At 43.9% G+C, this 23,988-nt stretch overlaps 1 protein-coding gene and 1 long non-coding RNA gene across 2 annotated transcripts; one reads left to right on the top strand and one right to left on the bottom strand.

The window, feature by feature from the left end:
- The first annotated feature begins 1,376 nt into the window (after window positions 1-1,376).
- FBXO3 (F-box protein 3) lies at window positions 1,377-18,394 on the top strand. Its single transcript, XM_038137881.1, has 11 exons — window positions 1,377-6,533; window positions 8,415-8,504; window positions 8,958-9,121; window positions 10,666-10,780; window positions 12,376-12,580; window positions 13,224-13,269; window positions 14,367-14,451; window positions 15,110-15,232; window positions 15,623-15,738; window positions 16,075-16,265; window positions 17,327-18,394. The coding sequence occupies exons 1-10, from the start codon at window positions 6,334-6,336 to the stop codon at window positions 16,260-16,262; spliced, it is 1,332 nt and encodes a 443-aa protein (XP_037993809.1). The 5' UTR covers window positions 1,377-6,333; the 3' UTR covers window positions 16,263-16,265; window positions 17,327-18,394.
- Window positions 17,925-21,992, bottom strand: LOC119701330. The gene is made up of 2 exons (XR_005257062.1): window positions 21,630-21,992; window positions 17,925-19,926 (listed from the first exon to the last, which is right to left on the bottom strand). It is a non-coding gene; the product is annotated as an uncharacterized LOC119701330 (long non-coding RNA).
- Window positions 21,993-23,988: the final 1,996 nt, after the last annotated feature.

The raw sequence follows: 23,988 nt of genomic DNA, 5'->3' as shown, positions 1-23,988 counted from the left end.
GGACTTTTCCATGACAAATTCCCAATGCTTGCTCTCTGAGTCCAGGAGGAGAGAGAGAGCAGATTTCTGTTGGAATTAGTATAAGCAACGCTACCTCATCTCAATTATGTTCTTTACAGTAAGGAATCTGTCCTGCAAAAACAAGAAAATAAAATATTCCAAAAACAACAGCAAAAAGGAAAGCAGAGCTGATTTAAAGTCCTAAGCAAAAAGCACAAAAATCTGAATATGACTTCATCACTGATAGTCAAATGCGTCGTCCTTTCCGTGTTTTCGCTATCAGCAGTATTTTAAAAGGCATATCATCCGTCAAGATTCCCCTTCTTTGTCCCCATTATTCAGTGTCATGGCAGGAAGATGAGAGCATTACCATCGATATCACTTTTTTAATTCCCTGCCCTTGAATAAGGGCAATAAGAGCCCTGCATAATAGAGTTTTCAGTGGAGAGAGTAAATGGGAATCTCTTGTTAATTCAATACAGGATCCAGAAGCCATCTCTCCCTTCTCTTTTCTCAAGGTAATACTCTGCCTCCAATTGTCATTATAGCCGAGAATGAAATTATTTGAATTCTGGACACATCAGCACAAAACCCAAGACTCCCTGCCAATTTCGTTGCCTGCTTGGAAGAGAACATCAGAGAGCATCACTCATTTATACGACTGCCAGCCTGAGACTGTAAATTCAGAAAACAAGGAGGCCTCAGGTGCCGCACTTTAACAGGTCTTTCTGCTCCTGAATCACCCCCACCTCACACACAAGGTAACATTTTATCTCTGAAAGGCAAAGCTTTTAAGCATCTGCCAGAGCACACGCTCTGTACGACCTGAATGTGAATTGAAAATGAGACTATTAAGTTTATTAATTGGTATCAGTGACTTAAGGCTTTGAAGGAGATTCATGGCACTCGGGAAAATAATCTATAAAGATTTTTGTTGCTCTAAAAAGACAGTGCAGCATCAGCTTATTTCACCTGCAGCAGGTTCATCTCTTTTATGGAGCACATACTGCACTGGAGGCACAGGGAAATTTCATGGACACTGGAAAAAATTATCTATTCCTCTGTCCCACAACAACTTGAAAAAGCATAAAAAGACAGAACTGAGAGATTGAGATACGCTGTCATAGAACATTTAAGGCACTATAATTAAATTAAGATTCAGAAGTCTGTCAGTGAGATGAAGATTAAACTGGCAGAAAGTTGAACCGTGTTTGAAGCAACTTGTTCCCTCCTGCTGAGGGTTGCTTTGTACCAGGCTAATGAGAAGGCGCATCTCGGAAAGGTTCCTAACAAAGCAGCAGATCGCTGATGGTAATTAATCAACGTGGTTTGCAGGAGCATACACCATGTGCCATTTTCAAGTGCCTCACAAGCATTAATGAATGCATTACTGTATATCTTGCTGCCATTTTAAGCCACAAGCCCTGCCCCATAGCAGGCTGTGCATGACAATTTTTGATTTTTTTAAAGATGTTTCAGTGTAGAGATGTTTCTTTTTTAAATGAAAAATTGAGTGCACCTTTTGCTAAGTGCTCCATGATTGCCTCTGCTCCGTATCTGGCATATTCTGGTTACATTTACAGCTTGGCATAAGGCAGCAAAGCCCGTAGCCAAGGGGGAAAGGACTGCAAGAATTGATTCCGGTGGAGGTGCTGGAACGGGAGGAGAGGCAACAAGGAATGTTGTAACAGGAAGCGAATAGGGTGATGGAAAGCTGCTGCTTTGCAGTGCTGAGAGAGGAATAACTTTTGAAAGCCATGACCCAAGAGAAATAACTCCTTCTGTAGTCCAGTAGCTCTGTACCAGCTACGTTTCATGTGATTCCTGAGATATTTCCTCTTCGGGGCTGTAACTTCTTGGTTTGGTTGGTAAAAATTCATAGGGCTTTGGTTTTCTCCTCTCGTCAGATGTGTCTTGCCTCTCGTCTCAGACAACTTTACCAATGAATTTCAAAACAGCTGTGATCCGGTTTTGAGATACAGAAATGCTTTACTTATTTACTTATATTTTAAAGAAACACAATAAAAGTTAAATTCTCCTTCAATAAGGCACATAATCTTCAGTCTGGCATCGTGACAGCTCCCCAAACCAGCGCTTATCATGTTGCTATCTCATTAAAAAGATCCAGGACCTGCAATTATCAGCCTAAAGATGCTTTGCAACACCGGGAAACTCCTGGTGGGCTCTAAGATAAGGCCCCATCACATGGTGGCTGTGATTTTTTGCAGCCCGTGGCCGTGAGCGAGCGCCTAACGAGCAGTGATGCAGCCGCCCTGGAATTCCTGGAGCTGGCCCAGCAGCGAGTGTGACCCACCATGCAGGAGGAGCGTGCTGTCCAGCTGATAAGGGAGCGTGCATCAGCAAATACGGCTTGTTTATCCCGTAAAAACCGCTTTGGAGGAGGGCAAGCAGAAAGAGGCCGGGTCTGCACTGCACAGATAAGAGCTCGGACCAAAAGGACGACCAAAGGTCGCGCCAGGCCTCCTGGAAACTCCCAAAGAGAAGCTTTCAGTGGGAATGGATGACTAAGGGAATTGCAAAGGGCTTCTGGAGGCTTTTATCTGTGTGTTACCTCTCCAAACGCAGCTCAGCACTTCAGTCATTTGTTGTTGCATGCTCTGATGAATGTGCTCTGGCTCGAGGAGTTAGTAGCCAAAAAACCCCACCACTGTAGCCGTGACCAACTGCCTGCTTCATTAGCAATCTCAGCTAATGACCTAAGAACAGTGCGTGCAGCTGAAAAGTGAGCTGCTATCTGGGTCATACACATGTGGGGTTTTTTCAGGTCAGGAAAGGCTCAATAGCAGTTTTCTGCAGGGATGCCTCATTGTTCTCTATGTTCCTCAGGTAAAGGAAGATCTCCTGAGCTCCCAAACAAAGCAAGCAGGGTGTTGGCAGTTTCCATGGGATCGTGAAATATTCCTGCAGCCCCTTTTAGTGGGGTCTTTCACACGTCCCTTAGGCCATGAACCACATCATGGACTGGGAATCACACACAGTGAAACCACTGGAATTGTGTGAAATTAGAAATACTCCTGAGGCAAGAATCATGCCTTTATATGCCATCCATGCTCTCCAAAGTAAATAAACTTTACTTTTTATACTTTCCCAGGTGATGTTTCCATTTGTAGTAGTATCTTTTATTTGATTTATGTGAGAGGATTATATGAATTGAAAACCAACTTGGAGCTAAGCTAGGCTGTGAAAGAATAAAACTTGGCTCCGGTTTGTGTCAACATGGAATCTTTGATCTGAGGAAAAAAGCGCAGTCTATCAACATTGCTCTCCAAGTGGGATTCCAAGCTCTCCAAACATTCATTAATATTTCAGACCCGTTTTGGAGCTAAGAACCTGAGACAAAAAGATTTGCTAATAACAAAAGACAAGCCTGAAGCCACCTTGATGCAGAGCAGGGAGGACTGGACATGGCTTTTCGATAACCTCAGGCAACTGATGCAGGCAAAAGCATCCATGTGGCAGATGTCCAGAAGGATGAAAGCTGGGAGTAGACTCCAGTTGCTTTGTAAGCACCAGATGAAGTCCATTGGTTGATTCTTGGAGTTTCCCTCAACTTCATTTGACTGTGGAGCCGCCAAGGCTAATTTACCACCGTGTGAGGTTTGGGAGGGGTTTTGTTGGTTTATCCTGGGTCTACCTGGCTGTAACAAGGCAGGGATTTTTTTCAGCTGTTGTTTCTTTGTGTCAGGAAGCATTTTGAAGCTGTACTCCGTCAGAGATCCCATTTGTTACTAAAATGTCCAACAAGCTCCCATGCAATACTTAGTTCATTCACGTAGACGTTTCCCTGAAGTTGTGGCTCTGCTTCCTCCCTGTCGTCTCTCACATCTCATCTGAGATTCACTCTTGTGAAGCCTGAAGATGCGATTTGTTATCAGTTCATATGTAAATCCCTCACTGTTCAAAGGACTGCTGAACCGCCTTTATGTTTGTGTGGTTCACCGGAGTCACCGCAGGATCGTGCGGCTCCCGTTCTGAATTCTCCTACCCTGCTCCTGCTATGCTCTTTATTACAGTCACTCCTTGTGTTCTGGTTAATTTTACATGATCAGATTTCCAAGCCAAGGTCGCTGCCTGGTTTTTTCTGTGAAGCCCAGGCCTTATTGCATCTTTGCTACAGCAAAGAACAAACCCAATAAGAACAGTATAATAACAACACAAATTTTCTGCACCTCAGCTTCTTTCTTGCTACCAATTCCCCAAGCTGCCTCCTCCCCTCAAAGTCTCAGTTTTGCCCATGTATTGTTGTCCATTTAGAGCACTAAAAAGCTGATCTGGTGAAGAGCAGCCCATTCCCCAAATCCGTAGCACATTAGCTGAATTTCCAGAGATACCCAGCACCCGGTGAAGATCCCCAGTGTGTCATTTCATTAGATTTTCAAGAAGTAAAAATAAATGAAGGATGCTAAAAGCCTCATCATCTCTCACAGATTAAACACTGGACACGCAGAGCAATCTGAGCAGTTTCCAGCCTGATGAGTACCTCTGATCTATTTGACCATTTGGGCTCCATGGCTGGTGATAATGGAAGAAAAATTAGGCTCCATTATTGAAGCGGAAAAGAACCTTTATGTCTAGGCTGAGCTAGGAAAATTCCATGATAACTTCCTGGTGAGACAGTTTCTGCAGCTGTCAGTTATTTGATGGAGGATGCAAAGGCTGCTGTGGGTAAAACATTGAAATACTACCATTTCAAAGGGGTTTATGTTGGCTTTTGGTTCTGTGGTTTTTGGTTGCTTGCTTGCTTTTTGGTTTTGTTTTTTTTTTTTTTTTCCTTCAGTCTCAGCAACAGACATTTCTGTTTTACTATGCTTTTGTTTAAATAATTATTAGGACATCCATTAGGAAGGTAAAATGCCAGCCATTTCTGCACTTGAAGAGCCTCTAGCCTGACCAGGGGTGATAATCAATTTTTATAACTAACTCCTATAGATCCTCCACCTCTATCTTCACCACTGCCTAAGCCCTTGAGTAACAGCTTGCATCTATGCAAGTGCTAGAAGCAAAACTATCCAGGTTTTTGGCAAAAGCTGAAAGACATAAAGAATTATGGACCTTCTCTTGGCTCTGCATTATTAGATTTTCATGGGCCACAAACCCAAGGACAAACACAAGTAATATCATTTTATTAGCATTTCAAATATACTTTTGCTATTGTGTTTTCTTCTCTACAGGGAACTTTACAATTATAGAAATTATAAAGGACAAAAATCTCCCCAACAGCTAGCAATAGTGCAGTCATAAAACCACCCCCCTGTTCCTTTCCCGTTCTTATTTGAGCAGTGTTGCTAGGACAATGAATTATTTCATTAAAATCCTACTGATACCAGAAAAAGAAGAGAGAAAAGAAAAGAATTTCTAGCATAAAATCATGCAGTAGAAAGAGCTCCTTCTTTCAAATAAGAATATTTAACTCACTAAAAGTGAGGGGCATTAAAAGAGTAGTGTCTATTGCTTGTGCAGCTGTCGCACATTAAGTGTTCTTTTCCTATAAAATGTGATCCTCAAGATGCAACACTTTTTTTTTTGTTTTGTTTTGATGATATTCAACTCAGTAAGCTTATTTTCCCAATCTCAGTTTTGCCCACTTATTATTGTCCATGTAGATCACTAAGAAGCTGATCTTGTGAAAAGCAGGCCATTCCCTGACCAAAACCCCTTGGCACATAAATTGAATTTCAGGAGAGTCAGGGCTGAGTTCTGAGGACCAAACTCTGAGGGCCAAGTTCTCAATTCTAAGGACTGAGATCCGAGAGTCGAGTTTTGAGTTCTGGGGGCTGAGCTCTGGTTCGGAGTTCTGAGGGCTGATTTGGGAGTTTGGAGGGTTGATTGGGGAGTTCTGAGGAGTGACTTGGGAGTTCTAAGGGCTGATTTGGAGTTCTGAGGGCCTGATTTAGGAGTTTTGAGGGCTGAGTTCTTGAGGGATGATTTGGGAGTTCTGAGGAGTGACTTGGGAGTTCTGAGGGCTGATTTAGGAGTTCTGAGGCTTGATTTGGGAGTTCTGAGGGCTGATTTAGGAGTTTTGAGGGCTGATTAGGGAGTTCTGAGGGCTGATTTAGGAGTTTTGAGGGCTGATTAGGGAGTTCTGAGGGCTGATTTAGGAGTTCTGAGGCTTGATTTGGGAGTTCTGAGGCTTGATTTGGGAGTTCTGAGGGCTGATTTGGGAGCTCTGAACGCTGGACTCAGATTTTTGAGGGCTGAGTTCTGAGGGCAGATTTGGCACCTCCGAGGGCTGACCTGGCAGCTCCGAGGGCTCATTTGGCACCTCTGAGGGCAGATCAGGGAGCTCCGAGCGCTGATTTGCCGGCTGCGAGGATGCGGCGGAGCCGCCGCCCCCGGGAGGCGCTGCTCCGGCGGCGCGGAGAGAGGCGTGACGGGCGGCGCGTCCCGGGGACGTCTCGCAAGATGGCGGCGCCCCCGGACATGGAGCTTTCCCCGAGCCTGAGCCTGGAGCTGCTCCCCACCGACCCGCTGCTGCTCATCCTCAGCTTCCTCGACTACCGGGATCTGGTGAGGTACGGGCGGCCCGGGGGGCGGCAGGGGCGCGGCGGGCGGAGCGCTCCCCGGGCTGTGCGGGGAAAGGGCTCGCCTGCCTCCGGAAGAGGCGCTGAGGGGAGGACACGGTCTGAGCGCCTTTCCCTTCCAGCAGCACCGGGCTTTCCCCTCTTTTACCGTCATCTTTCTAACAAAATGAAATGTTCCCTTTTACTGAGAAGGTGGTGAGGCCCTGGCACAGGTTGCCCAGAGAAGCTGTGGCTGCCCCATGCCTGGAAGTGTCCAAGGCCAGGTTGGACGGGGTTTGGAGCAGCCCGGTCTAGTGGAAGGTGTCGCTGCCTATGGTAGGAGAACTCATTGATCTTTCAGGTCCCTTCCAACCCAAACCATTCAATGAATCTGTTTTTCTCTCTCCCCCATTATGTGTTTGTGCCTAAACGAAGCAGTAAGTAAATTTGTGAAATGGGTATTTCCCCGAAGCTTGTGTTTCAACGGGCAAACAAAGGGCGGTCTTGCTGCTAGTAAATGTATTCCACCCTTTGAGGAAAACCAAACGAAATGAAATAGGGTGAACTTTTCAAGGGAAGAAGAAAAACTTGAAGGAAAGTGGCAGGTGCCTCTTGGACTCGGTGGCTGAAGGGTTATGAATCATACAGGGAAGATGAGAGTGTGGTTTTGGGTAAAACCTCAGCAGTCAAGTGCAGGGTTTGGCAGTGATTGAAACCACAGTGTTTAATCAAAGAGAGAGGAATAAGCGTAAGAAGAAAACAGAGTATTACCAGAAATGTGGGGGTTTTGGGTTTTTTATTACCCCTAATAAATATTAGTCGAGAAGGATAAGGATATGAGCAAAAAAGACGTTAAGCATAAGCAAAAATGATAACAGTTGTTATGGTGGCCCTTAGATATTTGATAACATGCCAACTTTTCCATTGTTTGTGTAATTAGTGAGAATGACTTGAATTTTACTTTTATCATGTTTGAAGCCACATGTTGCTGTGGTGCTGTGGTGACTTACTCCCTTCCAGAAATTACAGGCTTGATTGATAAACACCAGTACAATAGATTTCTGCAAGGGCTTTTTTCCTTTGGGATATTTCAGTTCCCCACCCCCTAAAAATATAAAAAAATCCCCGTGTCATGAAATTTTTGCACAGCCAGATGTCCAGATGTGAATTGAATGTATTTGTGGGCATGTGGATGGAAAGGGTGATGTCAGGGAATACAGGAGAATCACTTTGTTGAGGTTGATTTTGAGATGCTAATACAATTCTGGTTTAAACAGTTTATAAAACCCCAAAAAGCAATAACTGGAACCTTGTGTGGTACCCTCATTTGGGGTTAATCACAGTCTTTGAAACACACACTTGGCACTGTAGAACAAGCTACCAAAGGAAGTGATGTTGCCACATCTAAACTGATGGTGTCTTTTGGAGACTTTCTTCAAAAGTTGTTATTTAAACAATTTAAAGAGGAAAGTAAGTTTGTAATACTCAAACCGTATGGTTTCTGTAGCTTACTGTGGAAAAGATAGGACAGAGCCTGACCATCTGGATAAAAAGGGATTTAAATCATAGCATCCTGTGCTACTGGAATGCTTTCCACCGGTGGAGTGGAGTCATGCTGGAGTCTTTCAGGCTCTGTTTACTCTGGTGTAGGTCTGCAGGGTGACCTGCTTTACAAAAGTACTTAATTGCTGCCAGTTCTTTAAGTGTGTGGAAAAGTAGTTCATGACTTACACAACTGTGATGAAGAGCTTTAACCATTGTAAGCACAGCACTAAAAGGACAGCCAAAGCATTTTCAAACTCTGCATTTTTTTTCATGGGAATGTGATGTGTGATACAGCATTTCTGCCTGTTTGTTTTGCTGCAATCACTTTTAATGATTTTATATTTATAGTTGCTGCTATTTGAATAGAAGATTAAATCAGCTATCAAGCCATGACCCACTGTGGAAAAGACACTGCAAAAAATACTGGCTCATTTCAGAGTAAGTGGGGTTGTTTCAAGCTCTTTTCCTATAAACATGAATTTCTAGAAGATGTTGTTCAGCCGATTTTCACTCCATCTTACATCCAGCTCATACTCTCAGCTTCTCCAGAGCTGAGAAAAGCTGAGTAATGAAGGATGTGAATTAGCTTTTCACCAGCTAATTCACTAGCAAGGTTCACTACCAGACAGAGCTCTGTTCAGAAGGCACTCTGTGTAAGGGAGTATTGTTTCTAAATTTTCCCCTAAGTAGCCCAAATGTTTCCTAATTCTGTTCCAACTTGCTGTTGAATAGATGCTGGAATTAATTGAGTTTGTGTAGCTTCACATGGCACAGAGTGTTCCTGGGTTAATGTTATGCATCCCATTCCTGCCAAATAACAAATACCAGCTCTTTGGGTTTAGAAGTCTCTTCAAGCTGCCATTTGAACACAATTTCTCCATGTGCCCTCAGGGAGGAAAAAAGCCGAAGGAATCAGAGCTGGAGAGCCATCTTCATCAGCACCTACTCTGATTTAGGAAGGTACATCCACTACTATGCCACGCTGAAAAAAGCCTGGGATGACCTGGAGCAGTACTTGGGGCACTGGTGTCCACGCATGATCAGCTCTTTGAAAGGTACCTAGCACACCTGTTGGTTGGTTCACCCAGCCCTGCCTGTTACTAGGCCTCATGCTGCTTTCATGAAAGGTGTGTGCCTTAATTAGCAGGCTCCTGAAAGTCAGGTAGATGTGCTTTCCCTTCCTCGCAAACACAGGCAGAGTCCTTGCCCAGTTCCTCCCGATCCAAAGATTCTCTGAAATCAAGGTGATTTTTTTCTAGTGACTGCTCTGTCTTTATCACATTTAGGTTGCTATGATCTGTTGTTTGTTACTCTTTTAGTGTAGTAACTCCATCGCTTTGAGGACGTGATGATGGGATTTTATTGGTGAGGTTTTCATAAGACCTCATTAAAACACTGTCACGTGAAAGCAGGTGTTCTAATCTGAAGCAAAACAAAAAAGGATGTTGTTGGGTTTTATTTTTTTCTGTAGGTCTTACTGTGGTCCAGTGGTGGAACATGAATTTCTCCTTTTTTTTACTCCCCTCCTAGATTCTGTTTTCAGTTTCAGTTTGTATTTTAATCCTTGAAGTACTTCCAGTGTTCTAGGTCATAAATCACAGCTACAGTGAGTTTTGGCTTTTCTGGTATAGGGGACAAAAAAGCTTTTACATTTGCAGCTGCATTTCAGTTTTCTGTATGAAGTTGACTTTTAAACCATGATGGTTTCTAATTCAACCTGATCTGTGAAATTAAGAGACAAATGATCTCTTAAGAGACAATATTAAGAGACAGATTAGCTCCTTCCCATTTAAATTTTGCATTTTCTTGGTTTGCTTGGATAGTGCTGGATTCCTGCATTTTGCTAAGTATTTTTCAAGACAGAATGTGAAGCTTTTATTTATGTACAGAAAGACAAATTTCAAATTACCAGTTTCCACTCTTACATAATGATGGCAGGTTTTGGATAGAATTTAGGCCTTTTTCATACCATTTGTAAGGGATACTGTTTCAATGAATTGTTAATTTATGTCCTGTTAATGAAACAGATAATGAGTATGAAAAGGGTTTTAAGGAAATGGATTGGAACAGACCAATTTTTTGCTGCATGTGAGGGTGTTGGAACGCCCCTAAAGTGCATGTGGAAATTAAGAATAGTTCTTCTTCACCCCTTTGTGTTATTGACTTGAAAATCCCCCTTTTGCAACCCATTTATTGCTCGTGAGTGGGGGCTGCAGCCAGCATTTCTGTGTCATTTCTGATGGAACTGGAAGCTGAAAGAAGCGACCCTTCGGGTGATGAAAGAGTAAAATCAATACTGCCTGAGAGCTGTAGCTGGGACTCAGTTGTTGGCAGTGTTGTGGGGGAAAGGTTCATTCCACTTCGTAAACATTTGCTGCTTTCAGGCCTGTGGAGGTTGCGCTGGACTGAGGCTGGTGCTGTATTAAATAATCAATTAGAGTCATCGTTTTCCTTTCCAATTTATGCCACGCTCATTGTGTGCCACCCAGCATACAGTGAAGCCACCAGATACTGACTTGAGCCCGTGCTGGTTGGGTGAGGGCATTTACAGATTCCATGCTTTGTGTTTGAAATACCTGCACCATCATTTCTTTTCCAGAGAGTGTGAGGGAGGAGGATCTGGATGCTGTGGAAGCACAAATCCGCTGCAAACTCCCCGATGACTATCGGTGTTCCTTCCGTATCCATAATGGGCAGAAGTTGGTTGTTCCAGGGTAAGGACTGAAAGCTACCTACTGAGTATTAATTCCTTTTGTATTTCTTGAACACTTCACTTATTAAAAGGTGAAATGTCCCCAGAACAGGATAAATGAAGCATTTAAATGTATTGTGACTGAGTCACCGCTTAAGCGACACTTCCAGAATTGGCTGTCTTCTAATCTTGGAAGTAATTGGAAGCCCAGCGTGGTTTTCTAATTGCTCAAATTATTTTTACACTTCCCGTTTTCCTAGTGAGAGCCCTTGTCGGTTTTTTGCAACAACTCTGAACTTCCAGCTGTTAGACTTTTAATCTTAGCTCTGCAAGTTGCTCCCCTGAAGTTTGGCTTTGTATTACAGAAGTAAATTAGCCCCCTGCACTCTTTAAGCCTCATTCTTTAGTAATTCTTTTATTCTTTAAAATGGTTAGGGAAGGACTTAAAACCCGTTAGTCATATTAAGGTAGAATCAAATTTTCAGTTCTGCAAATTAAGTTTCCTCAGTAGAAGATTTTAATATTTTATGCAGTTTCTGCAGTGAAAACCTCCCTTTTACATGAAGGTTAGAGGGCTGATGACCAAAGTTTCTGGTATTTCCGCTGTAGAAAAATTAGGTGTCTAAAGCACCTGATGGAGTGCTGCAAACAGAAGCAAAAGATGGAAAACTTCAGCAAATCTTTGCAATGTCTGTAGGGAGGAATGCACTCATATTGCTCTGCCAAAACCTTCACTCATAAAGAAGGTGCAGCTTTCTCCAATTTGAGTGTTTTATGTGCAGAAGGGACTCAGGAAACTCTTTTATGAAACCATAAGGATGATTTCTGGTTCTGTTTTCTAGGAGAGACTTCAAAATTTTTTAGAGAGGAGATAGGTGCCCTAGTTCTGTAGATTTCAAATGGTGCTCTGCAGCCATTTGCATCCTCTCTTCCCACTGTTTCACTCCGACAAAGCCTCTGCTGTAATGATGTGGCTGTGGAGGGGCTGCAGGAGCAGACACAAAGCTCTGGGGAAGTCTTCCAGCTTGGAGAAAGGCTTCCAGGGGAAGGTGTGGTCCCACGGGGGATGAATACTGGGAAGATCAGGGGTAGGCAGTGGAAGTTTGTGCAGCAGGTTGTTAGATCAGAAACAGAAACGATGTGGGACTTGTCCTTGTTAGGTGCTTCAGGTTTCTGTGTTGGCATGTTGGCACAGCTTCTGTAAAGCGTGCTAATTCCGGGCCAGGCTTCCTAAGGAGAAAGAGGAATGGAACCTGTTGCCCAGGATGGGATCAGCCTTTAGCATGCTGACATGTGGCAGCTTGCACCTGAGTCACTGCTTTCATAACAGCATCTGCTCAGCATCTGCAGGAATTTGCATCTCATTTGCCTTTCCCTGGTGTTCCCAGCTGGGAGTGTGGGTGTGGAGTGTACACTCAGGTTTGGGAGATGCTTCCACAAAGCCAGGGTGATGTGAACTAATAACCTAGTTCAGCATGTGGATATTCAACTTGGATTTCACCTCAGTCTAATAGGCATCTAGAGCATTGAAAGAAGCCCTTTCCAAAAGATGACAAAGCCAGCTTTGCCTCGTGGGTGACGTCTCCCGTTGGTGTTCCCTGTTTTTGGTGTTCCCAGGCTGATGGGCAGCATGGCCCTGTCGAACCACTACCGCTCCGAGGACCTGCTGGACATCGACACGGCAGCCGGAGGCTTCCAGCAGAGGCTGGGGCTCAAGCAGTGCCTGCCCCTGACCTTCTGCATCCACACCGGCCTCAGTCAGTACATGGCCCTGGAGAGCGTGGAGGGACGGAATAAATACGAGATCTTCTACCAGTGTCCAGTAAGGAAGATGTGTTTGTGTTCCCAGAGTACTTCCGTGGTGTTTGTGAGGTCCTCAGGATGAGGGAAGAGATGAGAATCTGACTCCAAGTTCTCAGAAGGCTGATTTATTATTTTATGATATGATATATTAAAAGAAATTTTATACTAAACTATACTAAAGAAATAGAGGAAAGGGTACATCAGAAGGCTAGAAAAGAATGCATAATAAAAACCCGTGACTGATTCCTCAGAGTCCGACACAGCTGGCTGTGATTGGTCATTGAGTAAAAACAATTCCCATGCTGGATAAACGATCTCCACACCACATTCCAAAGCAGCAAAACAGGGAGAAACTGAGGCTTCTCAGCTCCTCAGGAGAAAATCCCGGGCAAAGAGGGTTTTTCAGAAAATATCTCGGTGACATACTTCTGTGCTGACTGGTAGCGCAGGAGCCTCAGTGGGAAGCTGAAGCTGTAAATTCAGTGATCATGGGAGCACTGTGAATTTTACATGTCTGAGGATCTGACTGGGACTACAGTGATGAGTCAAGCAGCCAGACTTCAGGTTTAGTGAATGTAGGGAAAGTGTTCCTGTGTTGTTTAAATTGTAACCTTGAAAGTCCAATGCTCTCTAATATATCCTTAAACTTCTTTCCCTTTCAGGAGCAAATGGCTCGCAATCCGTCTACTATTGTTATGTTCATTACAGGTAACGCTTCAGATTAAATATTCAAAATAAAATAGTCAGTGTGGGATCATCCAACATATTTAGAAATATTCCACTTGGCTTAATCTTGGCTTACCATGGGGTGGAGGGGAAATTCCATATACAGCGTTTCTTTTAGCATTTTGAAGGTGGCAGGTAAATAGATCCACTTCCTCCATTCAGAGCCTTATACAAGGTTTGCTTTATACACAGTATACTTTATACAAGGTTTGCATTTTGTGGATTAGTGATAGAAAGGAGGATAATAAACTTGGAGTCCTTTGGCATTCCAAAAGATCAAAGGACAGCACACACAGCTCATGCTCAAAGGAAGAAGTGGTAAGTACACTTAATCTAACAGGAGTGGGAGTACTTGATAACACATCAGGAAAGGCAAGGATAATAATTTTTTGGTAGCTCAGCTTCAATCCAGTTTCAAATCACTAATATTGACAAACAGTTGAACTCTCTACTTTTCTATTGAACTCTATTTTGCAATGCTTGGAAGATTTATGGGTGAGAAATTCTTGTGCAGAGAGCTGGTCTGTAAAACTCTCTTCTTTGAGAATTAAATGTGACAGCTTGAGTGTCTGCTTAGTAATCAAGCTGTTCCATAATAATGGCTGTGGGTGTGTGAAAAGCTGTTCTCAGACAATGGCTGCAAGTGTACAAAATCCCAGAATGACATACAGCCTTAGTCTTCTGAGGTTGTAGAGAGGTGCAGAGTGTCTCTGATTTATCCCTCTTTTAAAGGAGAGGAAATGCTGCAGTATTCCTTAGAAGGTTTCCATATGGAATCCAAGTGATGAGACCCTGATTATAATGTTCAATACTTAGCAAAGAGAATCTTTGTTGGCTGTGTCATTTCTGGAGGGTGCACCCTGAACTCTTTAGTTCTTACTTGGTTTCTCCAAATGATCCTTGTTGGTAGAATGATCTGGAATATTGGCTGACTCATCTCAATAAGCCTGTGAGTTTTTAATAAAAATAATCAAAGCTGGGGATATGTGCTTTAAACTTTTTCCTTGAAGTATTCACTGTAATGTGCTTAGTGGTAAATTTGCCCCTCCTCAGGAATGCTTTCCTTCCTTGCCATCTAGGTACATCTTACTTGGAATGGTTTACATCTTATGTAAACAAAGTTGTCACTGGAGGTTATCCTATCATCAGAGACCAGATTTTCAGGTATTGTGACTGGGATTTGTAACCTCAGTGCCAGGTTTTGGTGCTGCTTCTCTGCATGCTTACCTCTCCCCAAGTAGTTTTGGGTATCTGATACAAAAGCTGGTGGTGGGGAGAGGAGAAAGCCCATGAAACTACTGAAAAGAAACATGTAAACCAGAATGCTTAAAGCAACTATTTTTTTAACCAGAATCTTCAGAGCTTGTAACTTTGCATTACTGGGACCAGAATTTTGCGTTATAAGTCATCTGAAGTTTAGCAAACAACATGATATTTATTCTGTGTGCCATGAGTGTGGTTTTGCTGCAGGACTGTTCGGATTTACTAAGAAACCTCATGTTTCAGCTAATTGGTCTCTTGAATATGTAAATAAGCAGGACTTGTTCTGGTGTTTGAATCTTCATGCACTTGCAATTTCTTCTAAATACAATCAAGAACCTTAATTCTGTCAAGCTGGGATGCTGTAGAACCAAGTCCTTGGAATTGTAAATAAATTTGCTGCTAGAGTTTCTAGGTTGTTTTCTTTTTATAATGACACATCCCTATTTAAACAGGTGGTTTTATTAATACTAATTATTAATAATTAACCACTTTTTGTGTTTTAGTTTTCTGTATTGAATGTGCAGAGCTGTCTGCAGAGTTAATGCTCTCCTCTCTGCAGGTATGTGCATGATAAAGATTGTGTTGCTACCACAGAAGATATCACTGTGTCTGTGTCCACCTCTTTTCTACCTGAACTCAGTTCTGTACATCCACCACATTATTTCTTCACTTACAGAATCAGGTAAAAACAACTGAATTAATTCTTACAGTGCAGGATAGACCTGTGGAATGTTCAAAGCAAATTTATGCACAGCATTCAGAACTGTTCTGAAATGAACAGGAGGTGCACAACATGCTTTACTTTTTAATAAAATAGTCCTAATCATTTCTTGGTCAGGTACACAAAGTAGCAGTCAAATTGTTAATTGCTAAAATACAGGGATGGGTAGGGGAAGGCAGTTACAAGCAGCTCTTGTGATTTAGAAAAGGGTAAAAGCATGGAGATGGATCCTGCCAAATGATTTTGGCTACTTTAGTGGGTGTTTTCTTTTCACAGTCTGCTTGGTGATCCCAAGGGCACTAAAACATTTCTTGAAAGGAATGTGTTAAGTATGTTCTTCTTGGCTTCTAGAATTGAAATGTCCAAAGACGCCCTTCCTGAGAATGCCTGTCAGCTGGAGAGTCGATACTGGAGAATAACAAATGCCAAAGGTGATGTGGAAGAAGTCCAAGGTCCTGGAGTAGTTGGTAAGTGAAAAATTACTGGAGAGAGTATTTAATGTTCTTGTTATTAAAATTCTGTTAGTGCCTGTTTGTCGGGTTGCGGGCTTTGTATCAAAATCAGGGAAAAAGAGATGTGTCCCTCTGTTTTGGCTTTCAGGTTTGTAAGGGGTATCTGAACATCCTGCTGCTTAGCCCCTCTCCAGTTTTTTATAATATCAGTAATTGCTGAGCATCAATTTATGCATCCACTGTAACACAAAGTGATCTGCCTGAGTCTGTTGTGGAGTGCAAGTCTTAAGCAATGCTCAGTGGTGGTTGTCCATCAGTCCTTACTATTGTGATGTAATCTTTTACCCACAGGAGAGTTCCCAGTTATCAGCCCAGGGAAGGTCTACGAGTACACCAGCTGTACCACGTTTACCACAACCTCTGGCTACATGGAGGGCTACTACACCTTCCACTGCCTCTACAACAAGGACAGATTCTTTAATGTCACAATCCCTAGGTTTCATATGGTGTGTCCAGCATTCAAGGTGTCCACAGCGTGAATGGTAAGCAGAGGTGCAGTTGGCTAAAACAAACCCCAAAATTATAAAAATTACAAAAATTACAGTGCTGAACAGTGTTTGTATTGCTGATTCCATACAAAGCATGCTCCACGATTCAGAGCTCCTCACTGGTGCCCGCAGGCATGGCATTGCATGAACTACTTGGGTTCCAGAGCTCCCTCCTTGGTGGGAGCACACTCATTAAGTATAGCCATAATAATGTAGCTCTCTATTCAGACATGCTCTAGTTAATGACAGTTTAAAAACTGTGGAGTCTGTCATGTGCATTACTTCTTGCTGAAAGTGCATTTCATAAAGTCACTTAATGACTTTGCAAATCACCAAGATACTTCACTTGCTGTTAATTATAACGTAGTTTTAGTTTGGAGATTGTGGGTTAATTATATCATTTCTCCCTTTTCTTTGACACATTTAGAGAAGAGCTCTTGATTTATTTTATCCCCACTATTAGTGCAAGCATGGAGGAGCTGTGAGCTTTCCTCAGGAGCAGGCAGCTGCTTGCACACTGTGACAGGTTTAGCCCACAATTTCAGACACTCATTCCCAGTGGCTCTAAGAGTAGGTGCCAGCAGATGTCGTGCTTCTAACAGAAAATGACATCTCTTAACTGTTGCTCACATTTTTGGGAATTGTAACTGCCTTCCTAACTTCCTTCCCTTCAGTTGATTGGAAAAGTAATTTGTTTTTCTCTGTTTTCCACTCCTATTTTAAAAGTAGTAATGACCCTTTTCAAGTTACTTTAGTAAAAGACAGCCTGAACCACCAAGAAAATGGGTACAGCTGAGCTACTGAATTGTGGCTTTCCATAATTGTAGGTATGGAATATTGAAACCCAGTGGATCCTTAGGGAGCGAAAAGTCAAGTAGTTTGGCAAAATGACCTCAGTTGCAAATTAACCTTGGTTTTAGGACATGGATCACAATGCCTGCTACAGCTAATGGGTGTGATAATGCAGCCCAGATTTTTCTAGGCGATTGTTACTGCTTTCTTAAAATTACCCAGAAGAGAAGATTTTATTTAAACCTGGGTGTGTTTTGTATTAGGCAGCAAACCCCAATGAATCTGCAGTGGATGAAGACGATGATTCCGCAGGCATTGATGACTCCTGAGATCCACGTACAGTGTTGGACATTCCTGCACCCTCTGGATGCTGCCATGTCACACTCTTGGGATTTTTTCCCAGACAGTTTGCATAAGCTGAACTCTTCAGGGCTAGTGCATAGGAATATTTCTGACTGTTGTAAATGAACTCTGTTGCACATCAGGGCAACTAGCATGAATGTTGGTGCCAGTTCTCATATTCATTAAGAGCATAACTTCTATTTCCCTGGTTTGGAAGTGGGGGAGGAGGGAGGGAAACCAGGGGAGGAAGAGGAAGGTGTTTGGGCTTTGTTTACTTTTTTCTGAAGTGTGAAACAGCTTGATAGTCCAAGGTACTCATATCTCACATTTTTAAAGTATTGCCTACTTATGATCATACTGCAAATATGGTGTAGGGATTTGGTTTTATACAAAGCATTAGAAGGGTGTATCCTGTCGTCCTTTCTCGTGAGTTTCTGCTCTGGATAACTGCTGCTAAGAATGAAACTTGCAGTTTGGTCTGAATATCCCATTTGGGTGAGATTAGGTGCTGTTATGCTATTTTTTTTTTCTATTAACATAGTAATAGCAAAAAATTCTGGTCATCAAAATGTATAAATTAGGAGTGAAACTGGCCTTATTTATAGACAATCTATTTGTCTGTTGGATTTTATGCTAAGTGACTCTGACTGGAGAATGCCTCTGGGAATGTAGTGTCCATGCATAATCTGCCACTCATTAGGTAAGGAATTTCTCAATGACTACAGAGTATGGATTTGTAAATATGTTTTGAGGTATTTTTCTGTTACATGATGTTTGCTGTTGTCATAGGTGACAAATTTATGTTATGTATCATGTTTTCCTGAGCCCTGGATGAATCTTTTGTAACTGAATAAAAAAGAAAAAAAAATAAATAAGAGGCTGGCAGAACAGCAGATGACTAGCAAATTTATATTTAAAGAAGTATCTGTTTGCTTTATCATTTTTATTTTGTTTCTGTTGTCATTAATAAACAACTGCCTCTTCTGTTCTCAATTGCTACATGGGACTGTTTTTGCCTAGACTTGAGCAATAATTTTATGACCTGCACTGGTGTAGTCAGTTCTTTTGACAGCCAGATATTGTAGGTTTTATGAGGTAGACTGGTATATTGTGGTTCCAACTCGAATTTTCCATTATTGACTAGTTTCCAGATTTCTCTTTTTTTTGCAAGTCCAGGTATTGGATTCTTCATGTGCTCAGCTGTTCCTGGTGCATTTTCCACAGTGGCACAAGGTGGAAAAACAAAAAATGAGTCTCATCCCTACAACAGTCATTAGGTGAAACATCTCCAGAAACAAAACCAGCTTGTGTTGTCCCTCACAGGAGTCAGAACAACACTGAGTTGCTGGAATGCTTCCAAAACACAAGGATTTTTGAGGATTACCACGCTATTACCTGTGAGGGGTATGAAATTTCCACAAAAGTTTTGTCAAGGATCAGTACAAGAAAGTTTTAGTGGAATTAGAACTTACTGCAGGGCTGTCAGCGTGCTGTGTGTTTCCAGGGACAGATAACCCTCATGGTTGGAGGCTGTTCTTGGGAAGTTTCCTCTCAGGATCTCTATGTTCTAGTGCAGTGGAATCAGCTCAAGGGCATGGGACTCTACACAACAGACACTGCCAACTCTTGGCAATTTCACTCATTTTTGGGGAGTGGTTCTGAGCTGGAATTCGTGCTCTCTGTGGGAGAAGTCAAGATCCAGGACAGTGCTGTGCTTTCAGCCCCTGAGCGCTGCCGTGCCGGGGTTTGAGGCCTCGGCTCTGGGCACAGCTGGTGGCAGAGGGGTCTGGAGTGAGGGGGCAGCCAGGCGGGGAATGGAGGGATTGCTGCTCCTGCCCTGAGCACCGGTGTGTTTGTAGCAGGCCAAAGGCTGTTGCTTTGCTTCAGGCAGCTATTTCAGCACAGGGTGTGCTGCCTGGAGCTGCCAGCTCCTCATGATGTGCATGTGAAACGGGGCTGAAGCCAGTGGCTCTCCTCGCCCCTCCCAAGAGATGTGAATCATGGAATCAATGTGAAATGGAAAACAAAGGAGTTGGGGATGTTTGGCAGCACTGCTGAACTGTGGGGATGTTCACCGAGCAGCAGGAGAGAGCTGAGTCGAGGTCCCACTGCCGCAGACAGTACCTCGCTGCTCTGGGTGAGCACAGGTGTGGGGCAGGGTCACTCCAGTGCCTCCAGCTGCCCAACACTTCCTGTAGTCACTGGAATCACAGGAATGTCCTTCCCTTAGCCACCCTCCTGCAGGCTCAGCTGAAGCTCTACCACCTTCTCCTGACTCTAGTGCTTGGTTAGGACTTCACCTGGCCAGCTAAAACCAGCCTCGTTGAACACCCGTGACTCAGCCTGTGGTGAAACCCTGGTACATCCAACACAAACATGTACCTGCTCTGGTCCTGCTTCTGTCCCTGTGCTGACAGTCTCTTCATAATTGTTCTTTAGGATTCCTTCAGCATTTTTGTGGGATTTTGCTGGCTGGATGGTTTCATGGAGGGGACCTTTGGCCACGATTTCTTTGTCATCACTGCATCACAGAGAGAAAAACAAGTGGTGCACCAGCCAGTGAAATAAAAAAACTCAACTGAAAGTTGCTGTGCAAGTTATTCTAGTGTTCTGGTGTTGTTTTTTCTGTCATTGTTTAATTTATCAAAATTTATGCAAAGAATTTAAGGTGCAAAATTCAGGTCAAGTTTGAAATACCATTTATCTGTGATAATACAGATAAATGTCCCTCCCTGTTGGAGGGACTCTTGCCAGATTTTGGGAAAGGAAAACAGGTAAATGTTCAGCTGTGGCTGAAGTTCCTTGTTCCCAGTTCCTCAGCTAAGTGAATTAATATGGGGGTTTTTTTGCTGTCATTAATTGAGGGGCTTCTCATTTAATAAAGTGCATCCAATAATCCACAAACATCTTACTGTTACATCTCTTTTTTATTTATGGCTTTAACAGAGGCAAAATCTTTTAGACAGGAAATAATATACCGAGCTGACTTATAATTGACATGTCAAGAGAATCTGATGTAAGTTCTGAGTGATTTAGGATTTGCTTTAGGTGTAGTAAATAAATAGGCAGTTTAGGTAGGTTAAAAAATGAATCTAAGAATCCTTTCTAAATATAACTGGTAGTTTTACAGGTATTTTATATTGTCCTCAATTCAGCACTGAACCTTTTTTTTTTCCTAGATAGCATGCATCTAAGTATTAGTAAATACTTTTGGGGTCCTCATTTCTGTTGCTGTTCAATGTTTTCCTGGATTGTGAATGTTTAGATTCAGGTACCTGAGGAGGAATGCGCCACTTTCCACTCCTGGTTTTTCCTTTGTGTGTTCCAAAACCCTTCACTGTTTTCATTTGACTATTAATTCATACCATGAGGTATCTGGAGAGACCTTAGAGCACCCTCCAGTACCTGAAGGGCCTCCAAGAAAGCTGGAGAGGGACCTTGGGCAAGGGCCTGGAGTGACAGGGCAACAGGGAATGGATTTTAAGTGACGGGGTGGATTTAGATGAGATGTTGGGGAGAAATTATTTAATCAGAGCACGGTGAGGCCCTGACACAAGTTTCCCAGAGAAGCTGTGGCCATCCTTGAAGTGCTCAAGACTGGGTTGGATGGAGCTTGGAGTAACCTGGGATAGTGGAAGGTGTCCCTGCTGTGAAAAAGGCCAATCGCTTGTTTTTAAAATTTTTAAAGTTTAATAGTAATAAAATGGTTACAAAAATAGTGATAGAGTAATAAAAATTTGGACAACTAGGATTAGGACAATGCGAGACAATAAAAACAAGGAGTTACAGGCTGTCTGGGTACCCCTTTCTGGGCAAAATAAGCCCGAAAAAGGGCACACGTTAACAGAGGATTAACCCTTAAAAGCAACAGCCTGTTGCATATTCATCCATCTCATACACGATGTATAAATTCCATTCAAACAAAGGGTTCTGTCTGCTCAGTGTCAACTTCTTCCTCTTAATTCTGACAACCTCTTCAGGGCTGAGCAGAGCAGGAAGAAGTTAGTTTCTTCTGATAAGGGAACAATAAATTCTTTTTCCCTGCAAGGTTTAGGTGTCCTGTGGCTGCTATCTCAGTGCAAGCACCTCATTCCTCTCTTAAAATATCACACATACATATTTTTTATTTTAACTACAAAAGCTACATTTTAACTAAAAAACTACATTTACCGTACTATTAAAACGTTAATACGGCACTACTAATCAATACACCATCATACATACAGTAAATATCTGCGTAGAGCCATATAATATGCACTTTTCACACCCGCCCATGGCAGGAACGAGCGGTCTTGAAGTTCCCTTCCAGCCCCAAAGTGGCGACGGCCACATGACGCGTGAGGGAGGGCGGCACACGCGTTCCTGCGAGCGTTCCTGGAAGCATTCCCGGCCCTCGGGAGCAGGGAGCCCGCAGGAACCTCCCGCCGCCCGGCCTGAGGGAGCGCTTCTCCCGCCCCGGCTCCGTCAGCGGCTCCCGGCCGCCGCCCCGCCCCGGAGGCGGCACCGCCGCGGGAGGCAGCGCCGCTGAGGCAGCATCGCCTCGCACCGCACCGCCGCTCGCCGCGCACGGCGGGATTTGCTGGGGAAGGTGAGCGGGACGAGCCCGCAGCGGCGGCGGCGGCGGCAGCGCGGCGGGGCCAAGCGGTGGCCGCGGGGGGAGCGCGCCGGTCCCGCTGCGGGGCAGAGAAGGGGGCGGCGAGCGGGGAGAAAGGCGGCGTTAAAGGCGGCGTTTCCCGGGAGCCGCGGGCAGCGCTGGGGTGGCACTGCGCGCTCGGCGCGGGGCAGGTGTGCTCCGGCCCTGAGTCACGGCGGCCGCACCGCAGTGCGCTGCGCGGGGCCGAGCGGCGGAGCGGCCGCGCAGGGCGGTGGAGCGCGGCCAGGAGGAGCCGGCAGCCGCCCCGCCGCTCCCCGCGGCTGCGGCTCGCGGTCCCCTTCCCCCCGTCCTTCCCCTTGCCCCCCCACGCTGGCATCTGCGATGACAGCAGCGGCGGGTCTTGTCCGCTCGCTTCCTCCCAGGTGGGACTGCGGAGAAATTGTTTCACAACCGGGCACCGAGCCTTCCGCTCTGTGGCAGCTGCTGTTTCTTGTCATTGAGATGGGTCGGAGGCTTGACTAATTTAGAAAATTCAGTTTAGGAGGCGTTTTCTCCTGTAATTTCCTCTAAGCCACGTTGTGAATTGCTGTTTATAGATATAGTAATTGTTCTTCAAAGGTTGGAATTTCCTGATGTCTCACACAGAAACAATTTTCCCAAAAACAGATGCATTTAATTACTGCTGTTTTGCTGGCTCTGATTATTTTGTATTCATCTGCCTTATATTTATGCTGGTCATGACTTGGTGTTGCTAAAAGGCAAAGCTGTTTTTGTCTGCTGACACATGGGCGACTGAGGACTCCTGAAAGATGGAGAGATTCCCAGGGTGGTTCTGTTTGCTGTCCAGAAGGGCTCTTGCTGTAACCACCAGACTTGACACTGCTGCTGTAGATCCACATCACTGTGGAACAACCCTCTGGCCTTGAAAAGCTTCTTGCAAAGTTGTTTACCCCAGGAAATAAGCTCATCTTGCGCATTATGGTTTTGTTTTTTATAGTTTCCCCTCTGCTCAACAGTAAGTCATACAAAGAGGAGAAAAAAGAGAGCAGGTTGGTATTTTAGTCATTGGATGGGATTTCTTAAGGTTCTTTTGGATAGGTTTGGGTTTTTGTTTGATGAGGTTTGGGATTTTCTATCAGTAGAAAAATTAACTGGACTTAAGGTTGAGAAGCATTTAAATATTTTTGTGCTGTGAACCCATCTGGTCAAGTCCACAGTCAGTGTCCTGGGAGGAAAAAGCTCCATCCTAAAAGGGTTAAGATCTGCCATGCTAAAATCTTATAGTTGCAGGCAGAATTAAGAGCAGTGACAGTTTCAATACGGTTTTATCAGATGTAAAACTTGTTATCTGAGTACCGTTAATATTTTGGAACTTTGAATGCCACTTGGGCTTTAAAGACAAACACAAATCATGTCCTCCTGGCACAAGTGCAGTCCTTCTCTCCCTGCTGTGTCTGCTTGATGCCTCCTCAGAATATCCCACTCTGCAGCAGCAGAGGTTTTTCAGTAGGAGCTGTGATTGTAGTGCAGAGTCTGTGTGCAGAAATCTGTCTGAGAACTCCTGCTTTGGAGCTGCCCATGTTTAAAAACTCCTGACCTTCCCATCTCACTGCTGCCTACGGATTGCAGCAGCCATGGAGACCTGAGCCACTGCTGCAGGCACTTGGTGAGTTATTGCCCGTGTCAGTCCCTCAGTGAGAGGGAGAAATTTTGGGAGAGGAGAGGCAAAAGCTCCTGCAGAGCAGCCAAACCTCTTGCAACGCTATGAGAGAGGAGAAAGGAGAGCAGTCTGGCTCCAGGGTTACTGGGGAATAGCTGAAAGAGAAAAAGCATTTGAGACCTTTCTTTTTGTTAGGTGCATTTGTAGCTGTGAGAATTTGGGAGGCCAGTTGAATGGTGTAATCAGAGAGGAGAGAGGAGACCAGTCTGAGCCTGTCAGGGCTCAAATACGAGGTCTGAGAATAAAAATCCTGTTCTCAGAATAAAAAT

This window comes from Motacilla alba, chromosome 5 (assembly GCF_015832195.1).
Source record: "Motacilla alba alba isolate MOTALB_02 chromosome 5, Motacilla_alba_V1.0_pri, whole genome shotgun sequence".
NCBI classification, from domain to species: domain Eukaryota; kingdom Metazoa; phylum Chordata; class Aves; order Passeriformes; family Motacillidae; genus Motacilla; species Motacilla alba.
This window is presented reverse-complemented; position numbering and strand designations above follow the sequence as displayed.

Excerpts from the sequence above, each read along its gene's own strand:
- FBXO3 (XM_038137881.1), top strand. The coding sequence starts at position 6,334 with ATGCGGCGGAGCCGCCGCCCCCGGGAGGCGCTGCTCCGGCGGCGCGGA. Across the intron at positions 14,452-15,109 it reads ATCAGAGACCAGATTTTCAG|GTATGTGCATGATAAAGATT; the intron begins GTATTGTGACTG and ends TCCTCTCTGCAG. Across the intron at positions 15,233-15,622 it reads TTCTTCACTTACAGAATCAG|AATTGAAATGTCCAAAGACG; the intron begins GTAAAAACAACT and ends CTTGGCTTCTAG.